At 35.9% G+C, this 21,249-nt stretch overlaps 1 protein-coding gene across 1 annotated transcript in view; it reads right to left on the reverse strand.

Annotated features, from left to right (window-relative positions):
• ADAMTS3 (ADAM metallopeptidase with thrombospondin type 1 motif 3) overlaps nt 1-21,249 on the reverse strand; it is a 137,903-nt gene that overhangs the window by 26,042 nt on the left and 90,612 nt on the right. Inside the window, exons 3-12 of the mRNA XM_021719284.1 lie at nt 15,804-15,887; nt 13,327-13,483; nt 12,471-12,576; nt 11,268-11,411; nt 10,410-10,542; nt 8,257-8,370; nt 6,096-6,241; nt 4,712-4,887; nt 3,445-3,578; nt 1,794-1,917 (exon numbers count right to left, since the gene is read on the reverse strand). Of these exons, the coding sequence (XP_021574959.1) occupies nt 1,794-1,917; nt 3,445-3,578; nt 4,712-4,887; nt 6,096-6,241; nt 8,257-8,370; nt 10,410-10,542; nt 11,268-11,411; nt 12,471-12,576; nt 13,327-13,483; nt 15,804-15,887 (1,318 nt within the window). The remainder of the gene's footprint in view (nt 1-1,793; nt 1,918-3,444; nt 3,579-4,711; nt 4,888-6,095; nt 6,242-8,256; nt 8,371-10,409; nt 10,543-11,267; nt 11,412-12,470; nt 12,577-13,326; nt 13,484-15,803; nt 15,888-21,249) is intronic.

The raw sequence follows: 21,249 nt of genomic DNA on the forward strand, positions 1-21,249 counted from the left end.
AGACTAAGCATGAATGCAAAATAATGTAGGTGATTTGAAGTTGAATACTTGCAGATTTCATTTTCCAGCAACTTGAATTCTTTATGGCACCTCTTGCTTAAATGTTTCCCTGTTGGAAAAGGTTAATTAGTCTATTGAATGACTATGATAATAACATTAGTGCAAAGAAATGGACGTTAGATTGTCTTTGAACTGCTTGAATTGGTATGAATGATGACAATTTTCTAATGTTCTTTTGACCTTGATTTGCAGGTTTAGCATAATTTTTGAAGTATTTGAAAAGCAGTGTCACTACCTTATATTACATATAATACGGAATAAGTGATCACAGCAAAACCCTTTTTTCCCTTTACATTAATTCACTGTGGAAAAAAATAAAATGAGTTATTTTATATCCAAAAGAAAAGAATAAAATATAACTCTATTAAAGAAGCATGGTATATTATTTCACAGCAAGATAGAGAAAATTACATTTGATCTACCAAAACGATAACATATGGATATAATTATAATTCTGTTTGCTTTATTAAAATAATGCAGTCAGCCAGAAATGGCAATATTTGCTTTTTAACAATTTTCAAAGTACAAAACATGGTAATTTATCACACAGGAATAGTGAAGACATTAGTAACGTGAGTAGAAAACACTTAAGAGAAACACATTAGAATATAGTCACCTAGCTCTGCCCCTCTGCCACCACAAATGTATCGAAGAACAAAGCTGTTTGCTATATGGAATTAGCTTGAGTTAAGTGACCGGGGTATTATGGGAGTAAAAAAGAACTAAGAAATTATTCCATTTGAATGAAGACTAACTTTTTATACTTCCATGAAAGAAAAAATTATTATCATGAAAATATAAAGTAAATCAAATATCTTCCTTTGTTTTTGTTTTGTTTTGTTTTCTATCACTGTGTAAGATACTATACTGACAGCTCTTTGGAAGATATTAGAGAATCTTCTCAAGAAAACACTACATCAAATGTACCTTTAAATGCTGAATTCTCAGAAACATTTGCCCAATAAATCCTTAGTAAATAATATCTGTTACAAACTCATGAAATTATTCAGTAATAAGTGTTTACATCCAAATTCATATAATTTCCAATGAATCTTATTCAACTACTGATAATTTTGCATATTATTTGTTGCACAAGGATGGCTTTGTTCTTTGAACCTCCAGTTTATGTCTAAGTTCAAGGTATTGCCTCTAAAAAGCACAAAAATTTACACAAACAATTATATTTTAGGTTATTATTTTTTTGGCGGTATCTCAATATTGTTTAAAGTAAATTTTTTAAAATTATGTGATCCTAGATTTATAGATTTGTAAACTGGATAAAATTGTTCACTTTTAAACTAAATTAAAATAAGCAAAACCAATGTAACATTTGAGAAGTTGTACCTAAAGTTTTATAATTTTTTCTAACTCCTGGGCAACAAATTATATGCAACAGGAATTCAAATAGGCATCCACTGTAATAATTAGATTTGCATTTAATTAAAAATGCAAAATAAAATAGAACACAGGTTTTATCTAACTACTATAATTGATGTTGAGTTTATTTGCTTTTATCTAAATTTAGTATATTTTAAAATCATTGATGCTCGTGAGTATAAATTCAAAGTTTGGGGCTTTTTTTTTTTTAGTTCCTTAAAAAGATAATCTGAATAAATCATCAGTGAATTTTTGGTTGTGTTTATAGAGAAAATGCTTCATTTCTAAAAGAAAAAGTCTCAAAAAGTACAAGTTCATAGAGAAGGATACTAAATTCACATGAGATCTCATCTCACCGAGTTTCCTGGGAGTCCTGGTAAATGTCCCCTTCACAGTTCGACAGTGGGAATTATCTCCTCCACAGACACCACACTTATCCTCAACCTTGTTCGAACCAATTTCTTTATCACAGCCCACTTTCTGGGGAAAGAAGATATCAAATGTGGCTAATTTTAATGTGTCAAATGGAGGTCAACATGCCAGAGAATGATGAACCAATTTTTTAATCATGGCCCACAGTTAGCTAGTCTTTTAAAGAAATAGCAGGAAATCAAATGACTTGTATTCCAGGTAATAAAATATAAATTTCCTTCAGTCTAATGAAATATTTACCATATTATAAATTATTAATCATCAAACACAAATTTATTGAACACAGATACAGCTGATGCTGGGGTGATTTTAAAAACAGTAAGATGGCAATTTTCCCTTGCTGCCCTCATATTTACAAAGAGGAATAATAATACAGTGAGCCATACATTAGTTAAAAGTTGGTTAGGATGTGAGACAAATCTTCACAAAAGTGGTGGAGACCTTCACAGGGGCCTGAATGAACAAAAAGAGAATGAAAAGGCACTTCAGGGATGCAGAAGGGTTAAAACAGAGCTATGGAAGCTACATGTTCATGAAACGTGGGCTCAGAGACTGATATTTGGGCCCATATTTGAGCCAGTGGAAGGTAAGAGTTGCAAGATAGCAGAAGAGTAGTCAAAGATCTGCATGGCACAGGCTGTGGAAGGCTTTGAACACCAGGAAGAGTTTGCATTTTCACATTAATTTAACAGAGAACTACTGAAGGTTTTCTGAACTAAGGCAGGTCCTTAACGTAAACCAGAGTAGGATAATGATACATGGCACACCTCTGCACTTGTAAGCTTGGGAGCAAAGAAAATAATGATAACAACGCATACATTGAATGCATAGATACTGCAGGAGGTAAAAGATGAGCAAGGCAAATACTCTACTCTCAGGGAAATTTTAGTTCCATGATGAGACACTGTGTACTTGAGACTTATTAATAAACCACCTCAGTTTGCTAAGGTGGAAAGGAAGTAGACATTAGGTGCAGTGTTTCTGTTAATAAGATAATTTCATATCAATTTAACTATAAACATGAACAAGATAATAAACTGCATTTTTAAACAAGAGATTAAATGGAGGGAAAAGAAAACCCCAAACATTGTTTTTGCTTCTCCACTACCTTCATTCGAATGTGAAATTTAGCATTTAAACTTAGAACCAGTTGGAAGGTGAAAGTGGGAGAAAGAGATATCTCATTATCTTTACAACAACAAATGAAACATATCAAGCACACAATTTTTTAAAAAAGCCCTTGTATTTTACTAGTAGATAGCTACTGGTAAAATACTTGAAGCAAATGCATTGTTCCCAATTTGTATTTGCAACCCGGAGGCATCAAAATTACTTAGAAATGACATTTGGCTGGAAATTAGGAAAACGATTTAAACCTCGATTCTGCCATTGACCACAATTTGATTTGAGTAAGAACAGTTTCTCCCAAATTTATTCTAGCTACTGAACTATTCATAGACTCGCTTTACAGATAAGAAATCATTTTAAAACTAAATATATGTAGACAAAGATAATTAGTAAATGTTGAATCGCACAATCCTGTAGAAAGGCTTTGGGGAAGCAATCATAACTCACCACACACTCTCCTCGCACACATATGCTAAATGGATCTTTGTAAGAACAGCGCGTTCCATCATGCACCAGTTGTTTCATGTAAGCAACATCTCCCGTCTCTTTGGATTGACAGTAAAGGTGGCATCTTTTCTTGGCTGCAGAAGGTGGAGGATAAGATTAACTATTTCCATAAAATGGAATGTTGGAACAGCAAAGTTTATTTTATTTTTCAATATAAAGTTTCAATGTGGTTTCCTGAAAACAGAAGGAATACTGTCTAAATAAATAAAATAAAGAGCAGGAAAAAAGTATGCATATTTGGCATATTTGTTTTAGCTAGGGGTGACCATATAAATTGTCATCTAAACTGAAATACTTTTGCGAGTGAAAAGAGGTTCTAGTCACAACTGAGCAGGAACAACAAGAATAAACTAGGAGTGCCTCAGGCAACTCTAGATTTTACCACCACTCTTTAATAAACTTTAATTCAAAACCAGTTTAGTGTTGGGAATGTTAGAGCACTGAAAGAATGTCTCTGGCTTGACTACATCATTACCATGGTTTTTGCCTCTTACAGGATGCAACTCATTTCACCAAAATAGATAAAAACAAATGCATTTCTTCTTAATATATCACAACTGTGATTTCTTACATGTATTCATCTTTCCTTTAAAACAGCTTTAGACTGAATCCATAGTGCATTATCATATGGCATAATAATCATATACCTACTTTTCTTTTATGAAGTCAAAGACGAAATATGGACACAATTAACCAAAACCCATAGGTAACAGGTAAAACATCAAAAGAGAATTTCCAAGTCTTATCTTTAAAAAGCTAGTTAACACTACAAAAGCAAAATGTTATGAAGTGCCTTTTGTTATTGAAAAAGTGCCTTTTTCTTGGTCCTGACTCAGTTGTCAAAGAGCTCAATTTTTCTCCAGTTGTTCAGAAAGGAAAGATCACAATATTCCAGAAGCATTTCCTAGTAGAGAGATTTCAGTTGAATCAGAAAATTCAACTCCTCTCCCAGGTGTTACTTTCCACAGGTCTTTTCATTGGTGATGGTAATGGTGTCGCTTGCCAGGAACTACTGCACAATTCTTACCTCTCTAGAGAAAGGAACACTTTAGTCTTATTCTTGGAAACTCAGGAAGACTCATCCCTATAAGTACCAAGTTTTCAAAGTTACCAAGTAGGAATCAAGAGTCCACGGGATTGGTGTTGGCAAAGCTTAAACCCTAAGTAACCATCCACACAGCAGGAAAGAGAGCGGGAGGACACTCACAGTCCGGATGTTCATATGGCAACCAGTGGTGCTTGGTATTCTGGTATTCAAAGTGGGAGTTTCGCTGCTGGCACTGTTGTGCTCTGAAGTCCTCAAAGTGTTTTTGGCATTCTTCTGTATTACAAAGCTGGTACTCAAAATTAACACCAGGACAATCCTGACCACCATTGATGGGCCTAAAGAAAAGACAACATTTAAAAAGGTCTTTTGGCTTCAGTCCAGCCATTGAAGCAGACACAGTGCTTGAGGGCAGAAAGCCAGAGCTTCTGGGCTGCTGGTACAAAGTGAATGAACTCATACTTCCTAATTTCAGTCCCTCTCCAAAAGCATCCTTCTCTTCCCGCTGGGTGGAAAAAAACCTCAAGCTCAACTTAAATCAGTTTTTCAAACAGTATATTTTAAATGCATGACAAAAGTATATAAAGAAATACAAAAGCATGGATATGGACTCAAAAAAATTACATTTTCTACCATGTATAAAATATACAGATGCAACTCAAAGAAATTTTGATCATAGTTCTATGCCTCAGTCTCCTCATTTGTAATATACAAACTGCAATATTATATTTCTTAGAGAAAAACTGTGAGAATTAAATGAGCTGCATCTTTAACACAGTCAGAACAGACCCTGGCTGATAGGGAACCTTAGCTTCTCTTATTATTATAATTTTTATTGATTTTGTTACTTCTACTAATACTACCATCACCTCTTTCTATAAAGACAGGTATATGGTTCCAATAGCCTTTTTACAAAAGACACACTCAGAGCCATCCTACTGCCAGAAACAAGGGAAAAGCTGCTTGTTCATATATTAAACCCTGGACAAGGAAAAATGTCCTGAGTGTAATATTTCCATTATTTTTTTCTTCATAAAATAAAGCTTGCTGAGCACACAGTAGGGACTTAATAAATTTAGACTGAGTAAATGAAAGGATAACTTTCCCCCAATAGTCACCTGGCCTTCAAGCATAATCTTTCTGTTGTCCTCCTCTGAAGCAATCACGTCCCAGCCCTGGAAAGGGTGAACCATTGTGCCTCGCCCTGTTTCCTCCCTGTGGCTCCCTTTCTTCTCACAGCTCACAGTGACCAGGCCCTAAGAAAAGTGTTCTACTTGCCCTGCTCAGCTCCTTAATATTCCTGAACAGCATTTCTTTAAAACTCTCCAAGCTTCATTTGAGTGGCTCATCTCCATCACTGACTATTCTTCACAAGATCGATAAATGAAAATCTATCCAAAAGACTCACTGATTTATGAACTATGGACAGTTTCTTTTTGTGCCTTGTATTTTACATGTACTTCATGAAACAGAATACCAAAAACATAATATTAAAGTACTTTCCGGCCTATCCAAACGTAGTAAGAATTACAATGATTATACTCACATGGGATTATTGCACTGGCGTGTTCTGAAACGAACACCAGTTCCACATGTCCGGGAACAGGAGCCAAATTTGGTCCATGACCCCCAGTTGCCATCTTGTTTCTGTTGATTGGCATTCTTCCACATGCAATGACCCTTATAGCACCACTTAGAAAAATGACAAAAGGGAAGATGAAAATCATACATTCACTAAAGCTGAAGTTGTTAGACAAGAACCACCTGTTGGAAGGGCTTCACTTTTACCTTTGTTCCCTCAGGTAAAGATGCATTTAAAATTATTCAGAAGCAATTATATCTTTAAGATTCCCTATCAGGGGGTAATTTAGATTTGCATATTCCAAGTATAAAATTAAAATGAAAAAAATAGCATTCACTCAGACAAGTTTTTACAAGACACATTAGTCAGTAAAAATCAAACACTGTAATTAATAAAGAGCTTCTGAGCACCAATTTGCACAGTAAATACTTACCTACCCCTCATCTCTCACAACTGAGATCAGAATTTTTTGAAGTATGATCCTTTTTTTAAAATGATAACATGAAAATGTATGTCTCGACTTAGAAAAAAACCTAACATGTCCAAAACGTATGCCGCTTTCTTTTAATAACTTTTATTCACAATGACCCTGAGAGAGATAGGTCAGATACATCACCACCATCATTTAGATGAGAAAAATTGTGGTCCAGAAAGGTTCATAAATCATAAAGGCTACCTGGCCAAAAAGTAATTGAGTGGACTATACTAGAACCCTCATACGATGAGGACACCTAACTTATGGTGCCCAGTATATAGCAGGTGCTCAAAAGATGCTACTTATTTTCCTTTCCAACATTTTGACTTGCTTTTTCATACTACATACAGTAAAAAGTGTTTCTTAAAACTCAGCTTTTATAAGTTTAAGTATCATGCAATTATATTTAGAGAAGCTGAATGTTAAAGAGCTAATTAAAGGCTATATATTTTATAAAGCAAAAATGAGTCAACTCACTATGGTTTGGTTTTAGTGAGAATTTTGTAATACTAAATTTTCCCAAAGCAACACACTATATATAATGCACTTGGCATAGTGTCTAACATAGTGCAAACACTCATCAAGACTGGTTTAACCATTAATATGCACATAATTCTCATCACAGGTACAGTGTATACACATTTGAAATTGCACTTTAAAAGAACTAAAAGCTATATAAATCTTCTACACCAGCTTTTGGTTCTGCCCACAATATCTTATTTCTAAACAATTCAAGGCTCTTCAACTTGAGTTCTCAACATGCCTTTCTTTTGGGATCTCTGCCTTCATGAGTAGCATAGCTTGGCATTCTGCCAGTTTCTGAGCATTCAATCCTGACTACACAATTTGAGATTTAAAACTTCTGGGCCTCCTTCCCCAAGGGTCAAGGTCAAATCTTCTGTATAAGTTCACATGACTTTCCCATTTCTGGGCAGCTTTCACAAGGAGTGGGGATGCCAGCAAGTAAATCAGATCCCACTAGCAGGGGGCCCGCAATTCTGCTGAGTTGCTTCTTCCTACTCTATCAGTAGTGGGGTGAATGGTGGTTCCAAAATATCAAGTCTGAATTCCTGGAACCTGTAAATGTTACCTTCTTTGGGAAAAGGGTCTTTGCAAATATGATTAAATGAAGAATTTTTAAATGGAAAAATAACGGGTTATCTAGGTGGGCCCTAAATGCCATGGTATGTATCCTTACAAAAGAGGGAGCAGAGGAAGATTTGACACACATGGTACAAGAGAAGATAATGTGACCACAGAGGCAGAGATCGAAGTAGTACAGTCACAAGTCAAGGAATGTGGGTAGCCACCAGGAGTTGGAGGAGGCAAGAAACGGATTCTCCACTAGAGAGGAGGGAGTATGATCATGCCCACATATTGATTTCAACTCAGTCAAATTGATCTTAGACTGCTAGCCTCTAGAACTGTCAGAGAATAAATTTCTGTTGTTTAAGCCACCAAATGTGTGATAAACGTTGCAGCAGCCACAGGGAACTTGCACACTACCTTGGTGTACTACCATAATTAAACCTCACATATTACAGCTTTCATAAAAATAATTGTACAGTTATGTTCATCATTTTCTAGATTTTAAAGATGATTAACATGTGACATATCTTAAATCTTCATTATGTAAATAGACACACTCACTTTTCCAGCAGCACATTCAGTCCCATCTAGTGGGGGGCCCTTCTTAGTTTTACAAAAGTAGGGATTATCAGGATGGCTACACCACAGCTGTTTACATGGGTCAAAGGTTCGAAACTGGAAGAGAAAGAATCAAGCTCTCGGTGACCTCTCAGATAGAAATGACATGCATCAATAATACATTCTATACACAATTTCGTGACATCATGTTTCTTGGGTATTTTTATTTCAAGTTAATAGCCAAAGCTGTAAAATGTTAAAAAAAACAAAATACTGCATAGGAATCCCAAGAATATAATACTTTTATTCTGCTTTTCTAAAATAACAATGATAAACAATAGTATGTTTGAAATTATCTGGCTGACTTTGAAAGATTCTGCATGTCATTTCTACTTTCTGGTTTTCAAATAGACAATCTTGGAATTTTAAAAAGAGTTAGTAGCTATTATGAACACTGTAAATATGGAAATATATTATACTGGTTTGGCAGCTCTCAAACTATCAAAAATATATTTTCTTTATCCCTATAGTTACAACTAGTTAGATACAAATAATAAAAAGACTCATAATAATCAGTTGACTAAAAGAATTTTAAAAATTGTCCAACTTTCCATATAAGATATTCCAGGCATAACAAAATATCACAATACATTCATGTACTTTATTAAATACTTCCCATGCATCTGATCCTCATACCAAGCCATTGCTGGGAAATATGGGTTAGAAGTCAAGGTTGCAGTTATAGTTACAAGTAAGACAGTAACAAGGCTAGACTAGAATATTATTTTTCACATTCTTCAAAATGCTTTTTATTTTCCCAAAACATCCTCCACATTATAATATCCAAATGTCTGTATAATCACACACATTTATTTGTGTTCTTTGTGCATCTGCTCCTTTTTGCTCAAAATATAAACATCATACCATTCTTTAGATTTTTTTAAATATTAAGCAACAATTAATCTGTATATCCATTGCCTACACTGCTAGTCACCTATATACAGCCTTATGTGCAGAGAGTCTTTAAAATTAATGCCCATTTTTAGATGTGGAGTTTTTGTTCTAATCTTGATTGCTTAAGTGGAAATTTTACTTTTCCATTCCATTCCATGTAGAATTTGTACTTTTCCTCATCCTCAACTTATGTCTGGCTATTAGATTTAGAATTCTCAGATTTAAAATGTTAATGCAAGTCATTGGGAGCTCACAGTTTATACCTTACAGATGGACCAAATGGCTGTACATGGAAGCTTTCAAACAGCAGCTCAATTTCTTTTCAGAACAATGAAATACTTATTTTTATTGCTCCAACACACAAAGCTTGCTTCAACATATAAAAAAATCCTTCCTTTTCTTTTTAACTAAAGATCAACATGAACATTTAAGGAGACACACCTCTAATCTGTATAGTTATAGGGAAGACTGGCTTTAACGGATTCCACTGAGCATTTACTATGTGTCTATGTTGTGCTAAGCACTTTTATTACATATCAAATTTAATCCTCACACTAATCCTATGAGATAAATACTTTCATTATCCACACTTTACACATGAGGAAACTAAGCCAGAGAGACTAAATAAGTCACCCCAAATCACACATTTAGTAGGTGTCAGATCCAGGACCTGACCCACCCAGTATGACTATTGTGGTCTACATTCCTGATCCCCATGCCATGCCATACGATTCTTGTAAGAGATAATATATTAGCACAATCCTTCCCTATGGTCACACATACATGTAATCCTTACCTTCAAGTCAAATAAAAAGCAACATATGTAAGGCTTGAGTCATCTCTAAAGTAACAAAAACCAGGAAAGAGCAACAGAGAATAGAGATTTGAGTCTGACAGCCTTTGTTTCAAAGTTAGCTCCCCTATTTACCAACTGTGGGACTTAAGCAAGTTGCTTAATCTCTGTAAGTCTTGGCTTTCTCTTCTGTAAAACAGAAGTATATCAGCTCTTTTCTAGTCTGTCATGAATATTAAATAAGATAGTATATTTAAAGCATTTAACTTTAGCACATAGCAATATAACATAGACAAAACAATTGGTAGATATTATTATACTTGTACCATGGGTCTGTAAAGCTCACTAAGCAAGAGCTATACAAATAGATTTCAAGATGCAAAATCTATATCAATGGTGAGTAACATACCGCAGTGCACATTTTATAACCAACACCAAAATCAAAACGACATTGCTCATCCATAGAATAATTGATTCCAGGAAGTTCCGGAAGTTTGGGCCAATCGTGTTCAAAAGGGTCATCAAGGAGACAGTCATAGGAACTGTAGGAAAAAAATGCATGTAAACATTCTTTTAAAAAAAAAAAAAAAAGACAGTAGGATTTATTGAGAAGACAGAAAAGCTCCCACAGTGGGAGAGGACCCAAAGGGGCTGCCCAAATGTTCATTTTTAAATCATGTCCTAATAGAAAAGTACTCTTAGCTTACATACTTTATAATTTCATCAGATCATAGAGCAAGTTCACAAAAGTATACATTTTAACATATTGGTTTCAGTTAATTCCATTTAGAAAAAGACCCTTCACCCATATGAATGCCAGGAAAGTAAACCAAGCATGACTTAGGAATGTAGTAGAACCCATGATTATTTGTGTCACAAATTTAAATGCCCACATGGTGTGGAAATGCATATCCTGACACCTGTTCTATAGGGCATAGGTGGTATAATATGCAAAAGTCACATGATCATCATCTCCTCATCCTCAACTCATGTCTGACCATTAGCCAACGATTCCATCTGGAATTTACTAAAGGAAAATTATATTATAGTTTAAAATTCACTTAAAATCTAATGACTTCTATGACTTCAAATATTGTGACTACATTATAAAATTGTCGTGTTAAATGCTCTGAGTCATAAAGAAATGCTTGTGATCAACAACAGTTTCCATTTCCTGGGAATTTTGTTATGATCAAGTCCTAAGTGTCAGTTATATGTCTGAAGACTGTAACATAAATACTCTCCCAACATGCAGCAGGACACATACTGGATATATCTTTTCAGTTCTTGACCACTGCATCGGGACCAGTGATAACGATGAAATGCCGCTTGTACCAAGGGAGCCATGACACTCCCCATGGCTGTCTCATCACCACACCGGTTGCCTTGCCCATCATGTTCCATTCCCAACCTGGAATACAAAGGAGACCTCCCTGATAAGCATCAGGGGGCTACAGTTTTTGCTTAATTTCTGTTTTGAAAATAAGTCTACAATTGATAAAACAAACAACAACAGATGCTGGTGAGGATGCGGAAAAAAGGAAACGCTTCTACACTGCTGGTGGGAATGCAAACTAGTTCAGCCTCTATGGAAAACAGTGTGGCAATTTCTAATTTAAAAGAACTAGAAATTGATCTTCCATATGACTCACCAATCCTCTTGGAATATACCCAGAGGAACTTAAATCATTCTACAAAAAAGATACCTGCTCATGCATGCTTATTGCAGCACTACTCACAATAGCAAAAACATGCAACCAACCATTCTGCCCACTGAAACTTCCCTGGATAAAAAAATGTGATACATATGCACAATGGACTATTACACAGTCATAGAGAAGGACAGACATATGAACCTCTCAGCAACTTAGATGGATTTAGACTCTATCATATTCAGTGATCTATCACAGAAACAAAGAAGAGAGTACCACATGTTCTTACTCATAAGCAGACCATGAACATTTACCATAATACTATAAGAAGGGGATTGGCAGTAGCGGGATACTTCCAGGGTTGGGAGAAAGGGTGGGAGAACACAACATCAATATGGGTACCTGATTTCAAGCCAGGCAAAGTAGGCACCAAAGGGAGGCCCAAACTTTACTTGTACAATGTCCACTTGCATACCTAATCCTGAATTGTACCTTACATCTTTAAAATAAAATATAAAAAGAAAAAAGAAAGAAAGAAAATAAGTACTGGAAAATATGTATTTTTAAGTCAACGTGGCTTTCCTGGAGAAATCACAAAATGGAAATTGAGAGCAAAATGACAGAAATGCCTTTCTTAGTTTATAGAGTCACTCATTTCATTTCAGTGCATGACCTCTTTGCTGTCTGCAGTGCCTCACACTTGGCAAGGGACACGAATTGCATGCTGGCATGCATTCTCCCCAAAGAGGGAACAATACTGAGAGAAGCAGGAAAGAAAAGACCTTTCTTTGGCTTTACAGCTGTCAACAGTGACTTACACATGGCCAGTTTCATGGGCTACTACAAAAGCAGATGAAAATCCATCCTCATGATTCAGGGTACAACTTCTCACTGGATGACACATGCCTGTGACTGGAGCATATCCTGTAGAGAATAAGAATTACTTTTATTTTCATTTTATGAGAAAACCCATTAAGGATTACTACTGGACCTTTGCCTGAGGGAAAAAAGCAGCTTTTCAGGAAACAGGGGAAGTATTATTTCCCTACTAGCATTGTGCCACATTCTCTTGGGAAAGCCACAGGTAATGATCTCTAAAAAAATTCATTCGGGTCTGTGTTTTCTCCTTTCCGAAGGAAGGAACTCCCCAGAGTTACCATTCTCTTCTGCCCACCAGCTAAGCCTTGTGTCTTTCTGTTTTAGTAAATAGTCCTTCATATCATGGTCCTGATGAAAGCAGCCAGAAATTCCATCAATGTTGAAAAGAAAATCATCAGTCTGCTTTTTCCAAAGTCCACATCAGACTTTATTAAATACATGTAAGCTGACTTTGGAAGAAAGTTCTTTGGCACAAGTCATTTCTCATGGCATCTTTTTTCTCATTTCAAACAGTTAGTGGAAATCACACTGCATTTGACAGCCTTCCCTCTGTACCCCAAATGTACAATCCCTATTTTAAGGGCAAGTATAATTTATTATGGTATTTAAGTGGCATTTAACATTGTGAATTCCACAGAAGTCACTGGAAGCAATAGAAAGAAAATGTATGCTTGGCTGGTGTGTGGTGGAAAGTGATGGTGGAGAGCTGAACATTTGAACAGACGACCTGATTTAGGATTACTTTTAAAAAGCCATGCCCTGAAGTTTTTTTCTTCTACATATTGATGGCAATACCTTGCATTCCAGCAGGTCCAAAGTCTTGCCTGGTTAAGAAAATTGCATGATCATGGTGTTCAGAGTGGTTGAGATCAGATTTCTGTTGTTGGCAAGCCCAGCGACACACATTCTCCAAGCTCCTGGATGGGTTTCCCCTCTCGATGAGGCTGATGGACTGAGAGGAAACAATATGCTAAAGCCACACATGACATTTCTCCAAGGCTGCCTCTTATAACTTTCTCCTAAGTTGAAATTTGAGATTACAATGATTCAGTAATATTTTATGGGGCTTCTTTAGACTGCCACTTTGGTTTAGGAATTCTATATGCCCATGAAGGATATCTTTATGATGATCAATATGACCTGTGTGAAAGTTAACTGACACTGTTTATGAGAATGTCTAATGCTGGGATCTTCTATTGTGAGGCAATTTATTATTAACTATTTAGGTAAGAATTTTAGATAAATAAATATTTTCTGACAGCTTATATTTGAGTTTTATAGATATTAAGAACAAAAATATTGGGAAGATTCTGTCATGAGACTTTTTGGCAGAGATGTAAAAGTAAAAAAAAAAAAAAGTCTATGTTAGATTTTTGTTTGGTTTTGTGTTTTGGCCCAGAATTAATCAACAGGTGGGAAGAATATAAGTTCTTCCATGAGCTGTGAAAACTGGTCAAATCTCAGTTTACGCAGAGCAGTCAAATTAGATTAAACTTACAATAAAAACAAATAAAACAAAGCAAAAAAAAAGCCTACCTTTTAAAAAAATCTCATAGTAATAAAGAGAGGAGGACTATTACCCTGAAGCTTGAGTAGATGAATGTAAGTTTCTTGAAAGTTGCTACTATCACATTACAGTTGGGAGTTAAAATCTCAGAAAGAAAAGGGCCATCCTTCAAGAACCTAGGAGCCACACTTCCGAGAGTGTTTCTGATAGAATGAGAACTTGAACTTGGAACCCAAAATTAGTCCCTATTTGGCTGACAGGATGAGAGTTTTGCTACAGTTCCACAAATGTTATTATCAGTGTTTATATTTTAATAAAATTAGCTTGGTTTGTTATATACTGATCACATATTTTTCAAAACAAATGCTTTAACAACTGACTAAAGGCTATTATCTCCAGTTGGAGTTAACTTGCATTCCTTGTCGGCAACCCAAAGTAGGTCAGGTTTACAGAATAATCTGAAGATCAATGACACCCTATCATTAGAAAATGATAACTGGAAGCTAAACATATAATGGAATGCCAACACATGGATTTTTTTCTGTTTCCTCAAATGCACAATTCAGAAGTATTTCATAATCAGGAGGATTAATAATGGGAGAGGGACATGTAATTTTAAACATCAAGAAAAGTATCGGCCACGCTTGGTGGCTCAACCTGTAATCCCAGTACTTTGGGAGGTTGAAGCAAGTGGATTGCCTGAGCCCATAGGTTCGAGAACAGCCCGGGCAACCTGGTGAGATCTCATCTCTACAATAAATAAAAAATTAGCTGGGCGTGGTAGTGTGCGCCTGTAGTTACGGCTACTTGGAAGGCTGAGGTGGAAGTATCGCCAGAGCCCAGCAGGTCGACTGGGGTGGCCGGCCGTGAGCGTGCCACTGCACTCCAGCCTGGGCGATGGAGTGAGACTCCAACTCAAAAAAAAAAGACCTCATCTCTACAACAAATCAAAAATTAGCTGGGTGTGGTAGCGCACGCCTGTAGTTCCAGCTACTTGGAAGGCTGAGGCGGAAGGATCGCCGGAGCCTAGCAGGTCGAGGCTGCGGTGGCCGGGAGCAGCCACTATACTCCAGTCTGGGTGACAGAGTGAGACTCCAATTCAAAAAAAAAAAGAAAAGAAAAAGAAAAGTATCATTAGCCATTTCTCCTATGTTTCCTCCTCAATTATATTACACGAAATGCCTACTAAGTACATTTTTACCTAACTTTTTGTTTTTGAAAGGAGTAAAGCTTTTTAAAATGAAAACCTAAATCACTTTGTGTCTCACTTTTCTTAAGTGGATAAATATACATGTAAAATACTATTTTTAACAAATCAAAAGAGGACAAAGATTTTTGTCTTTTTCCTTCACTGATCTATTTCAAGCAACCTAGAAAGTGTCTGCCACTTAGTAGGCACCCAATATCGACATTTCAAATTTATAAATGAATCACAAACTTGAGGATAATGATAGGCTAAGGAAATTCTATCCTCATCATGCTATCCATTTGTGTCCATTTCAGTCATGCCTAAAGTCAGAGTAACTATTTATACCTTCCTTAAACGACAGTAAATACGCAAATGGCAGTAGCACAATCATCATTCATTATCTGCTCAACTTTTGAAGTCTCCACTCATTGTGTTAATTTATCTTGCTCAACTCCCAGCAACCAGGGGTCTACATGGGACATATCTATGTACACGCTAGCTATAGCTTCAGCAATTTAGTTTGTCTGTTAACACAGTCCCTAATGTTTATAGTTCACATCTTTAAAGGCATTTTACCTTGGCATAACCCAACATTATCATGCGCACCAGAACCACATTTATATGCACTCCAAGGGACTCATCATGGTAAATTTCATTCACCTGGAAATACAAAAAAGATAATTGCAAAGAGAAAGGCAAAAGAAAGTATTTCATGAGATGTATGACATTTAAGGGATCAGCCAAGTAATCATCATAAGTACTGGAGTCAAATAACTTTTTTAAAAACTGACTTTAAGCTGAACTCTGAAATGAAGTCATTTACTTTTAGCTTTGAGACTATCTTTGGGTATGCGAATTACTAATTTTGTAAATTCCATAGTCATAGGAACATAGAGAATATGTTCAAAAGGGGCTTCATTATACCACTGTAGTGTTGAAGACCCTGTGTGCGATGTAATCTACATATAACAACATTCACAAAAAACAACCAGATGAGGGTCACTCTGGCGAATTATCTGTTAGCCTGTGATTTGGCTGCGACCATGCTAGAGAGAAACAGACTGGGGTGTCTGTGTGGCCACCAGGGGTGCTATGTCTGGCTGAGAAAGCCCATGGCCATTGGATATGGGAGCAGTAGCTGTGGTGGTTTATCTGAGGGCCAGCAAGCAGGTGGCCCTCCCAGTGCCCCCTAGGAGTAGGACAGTTGGGCAGTGATTGTTTTGATGTCCTACAGGATAGAAGTCCTTCAATATTTAAATTACTAAGGAGACTGTACAAGTGTCTATCAGATGAATATTAGCCCTGGATGCAGCTCAGAAGAGCAAAGTTGAGTCACTCCTTTTAATTTAATTTTTAAAGTTAGGCTAAAATTCCTAAAAGTGATTTGGAGTACTTTAAAATCCTAGATACTGGATTGAATGCAGTCTCAAAGGTCATAGTCAACTCTGTTTTGTACAGATGCAGAGGAGAAAGCCTGTGGAGATGAACTTACACGCAAAAACAGACAGTAAGCTATCGGTGGATATGAATCTAAAGTGGACTGTAATTTTATCTTCTGATTAAGCAGGGCAAAACTAGTACAGATTAAAAATGTGTAGCAACTTGGCAAATGCTAGCAGGAATGGCAAAGGTGAAACTATCAGGCTAGAATACAAAGTTCTTAGCTGTTCCAAAGAACAAGGACTCAACCCTTGTCACAATGACTAAAGGGGGATGGAAAACTAATGGCAATTCAACATGAGATCCAAGAGATATGGAGAGCAGGCATTGTGAACCTGAACCCTGAAGAGAAAAAGAAATATAACTCAAGAACGATAGAAAATGTTCTAAAAAAAGAAATACACAAGTCAAAATTCTGACTTGATGCACTGACAGAGAAACAGACCAAGAAATCTCGGTTGAAATGTCTCAAGAATCCAACGTGATTGCACAAAACACCTTAAAAAAAATTAAGGACCCAAATGCAGACTGAAGGCATTCTTACTGAATTTGTAGAAGGCACAAAAAAGGAAAGAACAGCAAAGATGGAGGTAAAATCTAACTAAGCTGGAATATACTAAAGATGACAAAGTGTACTTTAACAAGATGTAAAGTCCTTTTAAATGGAAGGATGCATGTATATATGCATATATAAATTATAAATACACACACATGCACACACACATGTGCATAGAATAGTAAGAACCAATTTAGTACCTGCACAATATGACCCAAGATGCGCAAAAAAATCTGCAATGTACTCTTGCATTGCATAGGTATGCAGTCAGGTAGTTCATTTCATACCCAAGTTGTCCCACTCTATGACAGAGTACACCTGAAGTATCAAGCTTAATTTTTTGGTGCTATAACATATGTGTTTGACAAAACATGACTATATCCAAAGAACAGCTAAGAGGAAGGAGCCAAGAAAATGTGTCCTATAAATAAATGTTTGGGTTAAACATAGTGGTTAAAAGTCTAAATGCCAGACATTAATTGCCTCAGATAAATCCATCTTTCTTAGCCTCAGTCAAATGGACATAATACAAATCTTATATTGTATGGTTGGGGAAAAATTATAAAATTTAACTCATGCAAACATATTGCTCAAAAACTTTATGAGCAAGAGAGAGGGAGAGGTTTTTAAGGACATTAGAGTATGAAAAGTAGGGGAAAAAACTAAAAAAGAAGACTGAATAGTCTTCATCTGAAAAGGAGCTAGGCTTATTCTGTATATCTATCTATAGAAAATAAAACTCAAAGTCAGTCACATTATTAAAGTGACAGATTTCAGCTTTATATAAGGAAAAATTGAACATTAGACAAAAAAAAAAAAAAAAGCTGTGATTTCTTGTGGCCTTTTTGGTGCAAGGTAGATCCACTTATCTTATACCACACCTCATATTACCTAACTGAAGACTGAACCAGCCCTCCCACTCTTCTCTTCTGGATTAATTATCTGATAACCAAATTCCTATCTTCATAGTTCCAACAAAAGTTAAAAGTCCAAAGCCAGTCTTGTCACCAACACATTCATTCAGAGACCCATTGATATCCCAAGAGGCTTCTTGTATGCCAGATGTTTCAAATTAGACACTTGGCTTTGCACATGACTTATAACATGTGCTTAGTGAAACGTAGATAAAATGTAAAAGCATATGATTTTTTTAAAAAGATTGAAAGCAATGTTAATAAATAAACAAAACCGAAGATCAATAAAACTTAAAACTTAAGTCAAGCAGATAGAATGAATTAATTTCTGGAGAAGTGAGAGAGAGTAGGAGGCACTTGCAGCCAGTGTATAATAGCAATGACAACTATACTATAGCATTTGTAATATATACATAAGTATTAGAGAAAACACCTACGTCAGAAAGTCTTAGAATCAAAAAATGAAGAAAAGATGGCAATAATGACAAATAGCTTGTGATATTGGAATTGGTATAAATTGTACACATATCACCCTAAATTACTAAATTCATTTGTACTTAGTAAAATTTAAAATTAACACAGTGCCAAGAAAACATAATACACAAAATTATTGTTCCCAACAGCATTATAAAATGAGTAAAAGAATACTTTAAAAAGTTATATTTACCACTCACCAACAAAAAATTATTGCTTAATAAAACTCACGACTATGTCAAGCTAATTAGATAACAGGGTACTCCAGTGGAAACCAAAATCAGTTATAGAATGTTCTGAGTCAGCACACATTTTGAAACTCACAAAGTATACCTAAATTATTATGGGTAGAAATAATCAAATATAAGGAAATATTTCACATAGCGGAAAGTATTTTTTCCAATGTGTCAAGTCAATAAGTGCTGGGTGTCTATAGTATGCAAAGCGCTGGATCTTACTTATTAGTTTGCTTTTCAAGGCTTAAAAAAAGTTGGTTTCTACATATTATTCACTTGTAAAACATCCTTAGTAATTTGGCTGACTAACAGATACATGAAAAACGCTCAGCCTCACTAGTCATCAAAGAAATGCAAATTAAAACTACACGGAGATACCACCTAACTCCAGTCAGGATGGTCATCATCAATAACAAAAAACAACAGATGCTAGAGGATGTGGGGAAAAGGCAACACTTCTACACTCTTGGTGAGAATGTAAACTAGTACGACCTCTGTGGAAAACAGTGTGGCGATTTCTAAAAGATCTAAAAATTGATCTTCCATGCGACCCAGCAATCTTCCTTCTGGGAATATACCTGGAGGAATGCAAATCATTTTATTTAAAAAGATACTTGTACACACATGCTTATTGCAGCATTATTCACAATAGCAAAATCATGGAACCAACCGTGCTGTCCATCGAAATAGGACTGAAGTTCTAAAATGTGGTACATTACACAGCCATAAAGAAAAACAAAATTATGGACTTCACAGCAACTTGGATGGATTTAGAGTTTATAATACTCAGTGATCTATCACACACAAATAAAGAACTGGGTACCACATGTTCTCACTCATAAGCAGACCCTGAACATTTGCCATAATACTATAAGAAAGGGAATGGCAGTAGTGGGAAACTGCTAGGGGAGGGGAGGGGGAGGCACACTTCATCAATAAGGGTATCTGATCTCAAACCAAGCAAAGTGGGGACCAAAGGTAGACCCAAAGTTTACCAGTACAATGACCACTTATCTACTTAGTATTTAATCGTACCTCACATCTTTAAAATAAATTTAAAAAAAATAAAAAATCATTGGCTGATTTTCATCCTGTCAGGCCTTATGCAATGCATGGGAGGTAATGTTTTTATACTCCAAAACACATGGGGCATGATAAGAGTTGGAGAAATAATACAATATCACATGGTTAGATAGCCAAAGCCATGGATTCTAGTTCCAGCCTGGTCACTAACAGGTTGAGTGACCTCAGGTTGGCCATTTAACCTCTCTGAGCCTTGATTTTCTCAATGGAAAATCATAACCGTACTTGCTTTGCCTGCTTCATGGGGCTGTTGCTCAAATCAAGCAAGATGCCACACAACCATACTCAGCAAGATACAAAGCGCTTCAGCACCCATCCACCTATTCATGCACAAAGTTTAAAAAAATTGTAGGTGCGTTTTCATAACCTACCTGAAAAGATCAAGAGAAACAACTGTCCCCCCATCATGGTTTTCACTGAAAGAAACCTCAAGACTCTTCCATTTGAAATTTGTTAAATCGCAATAGAATCTAGTTTAAATTATTTTTTTGAAATGGGAAAGTCATAGGACAATTTAGTTTTTGTGGTAGAAAAGCTCCTTCCAGCAGATGGCAGTGTGCACATTTTAAAGGGAGTCTAGGACAAGCCGCTTAATACACCTGAACGCACTTACAAACCAGTTAGTTGTATGAACACATTCCTTTTCCTGAATTTACACATAAATAAAATAATTCCTTAAAGTTAAATAAGAAGAATAACATACAATAACCTGAGGAAAATTCTACACTTTGAATGCTTACTCATTTGACTCTCAAAAGAAAAGAAAAATATTGAAAATATTTTTATTTAGATTTTTTTCATGTCATCTGATGACATTATATAAGAGGCATAAAGAAATTCCTGATCTGGCTGTTTCTAACACTCAATACATGATATGCAGAAAGAACTAAAAGCACTTCACACTGAATTAACAACTTGAAACCATAAGGATAGACAAAGATAATATTTGTTAACAACGTATTTGTTTAGCTTTTGGTGAAAAGCAAAGCAAAGCAAATTTTTTTAAGTAAAAGCAACATCAGCAACAAACAAAAATAACAGCTAATATTGCAGAGAGCTTTCCAGGTTCCAGGCACTATTTTAAATACCGTCACAACAACTTTTGATATATTATTATTTCCATTTTACATCCAAATAAATTGAGGCCTAGGGTAGTTAAGTAACTTGCTCAAGGACACACAGCCAGTAGACAGGGGAAGAGATGAAAATCTGGGCAGTCTGACTCCAGAGTCAGCGGTTTTAACTATTTTGCTATACTTCCATAGCCCTGCAGACCACCACACTGCCATTATACACAAGATTTGGCTTTAAAACCATCC

The sequence above is a fragment of the Carlito syrichta genome, unplaced genomic scaffold (assembly GCF_000164805.1).
Source record: "Carlito syrichta isolate Samal-C Ts95f unplaced genomic scaffold, Tarsius_syrichta-2.0.1 Scaffold314354, whole genome shotgun sequence".
Classification (NCBI taxonomy): Eukaryota; Metazoa; Chordata; class Mammalia; order Primates; family Tarsiidae; genus Carlito; species Carlito syrichta.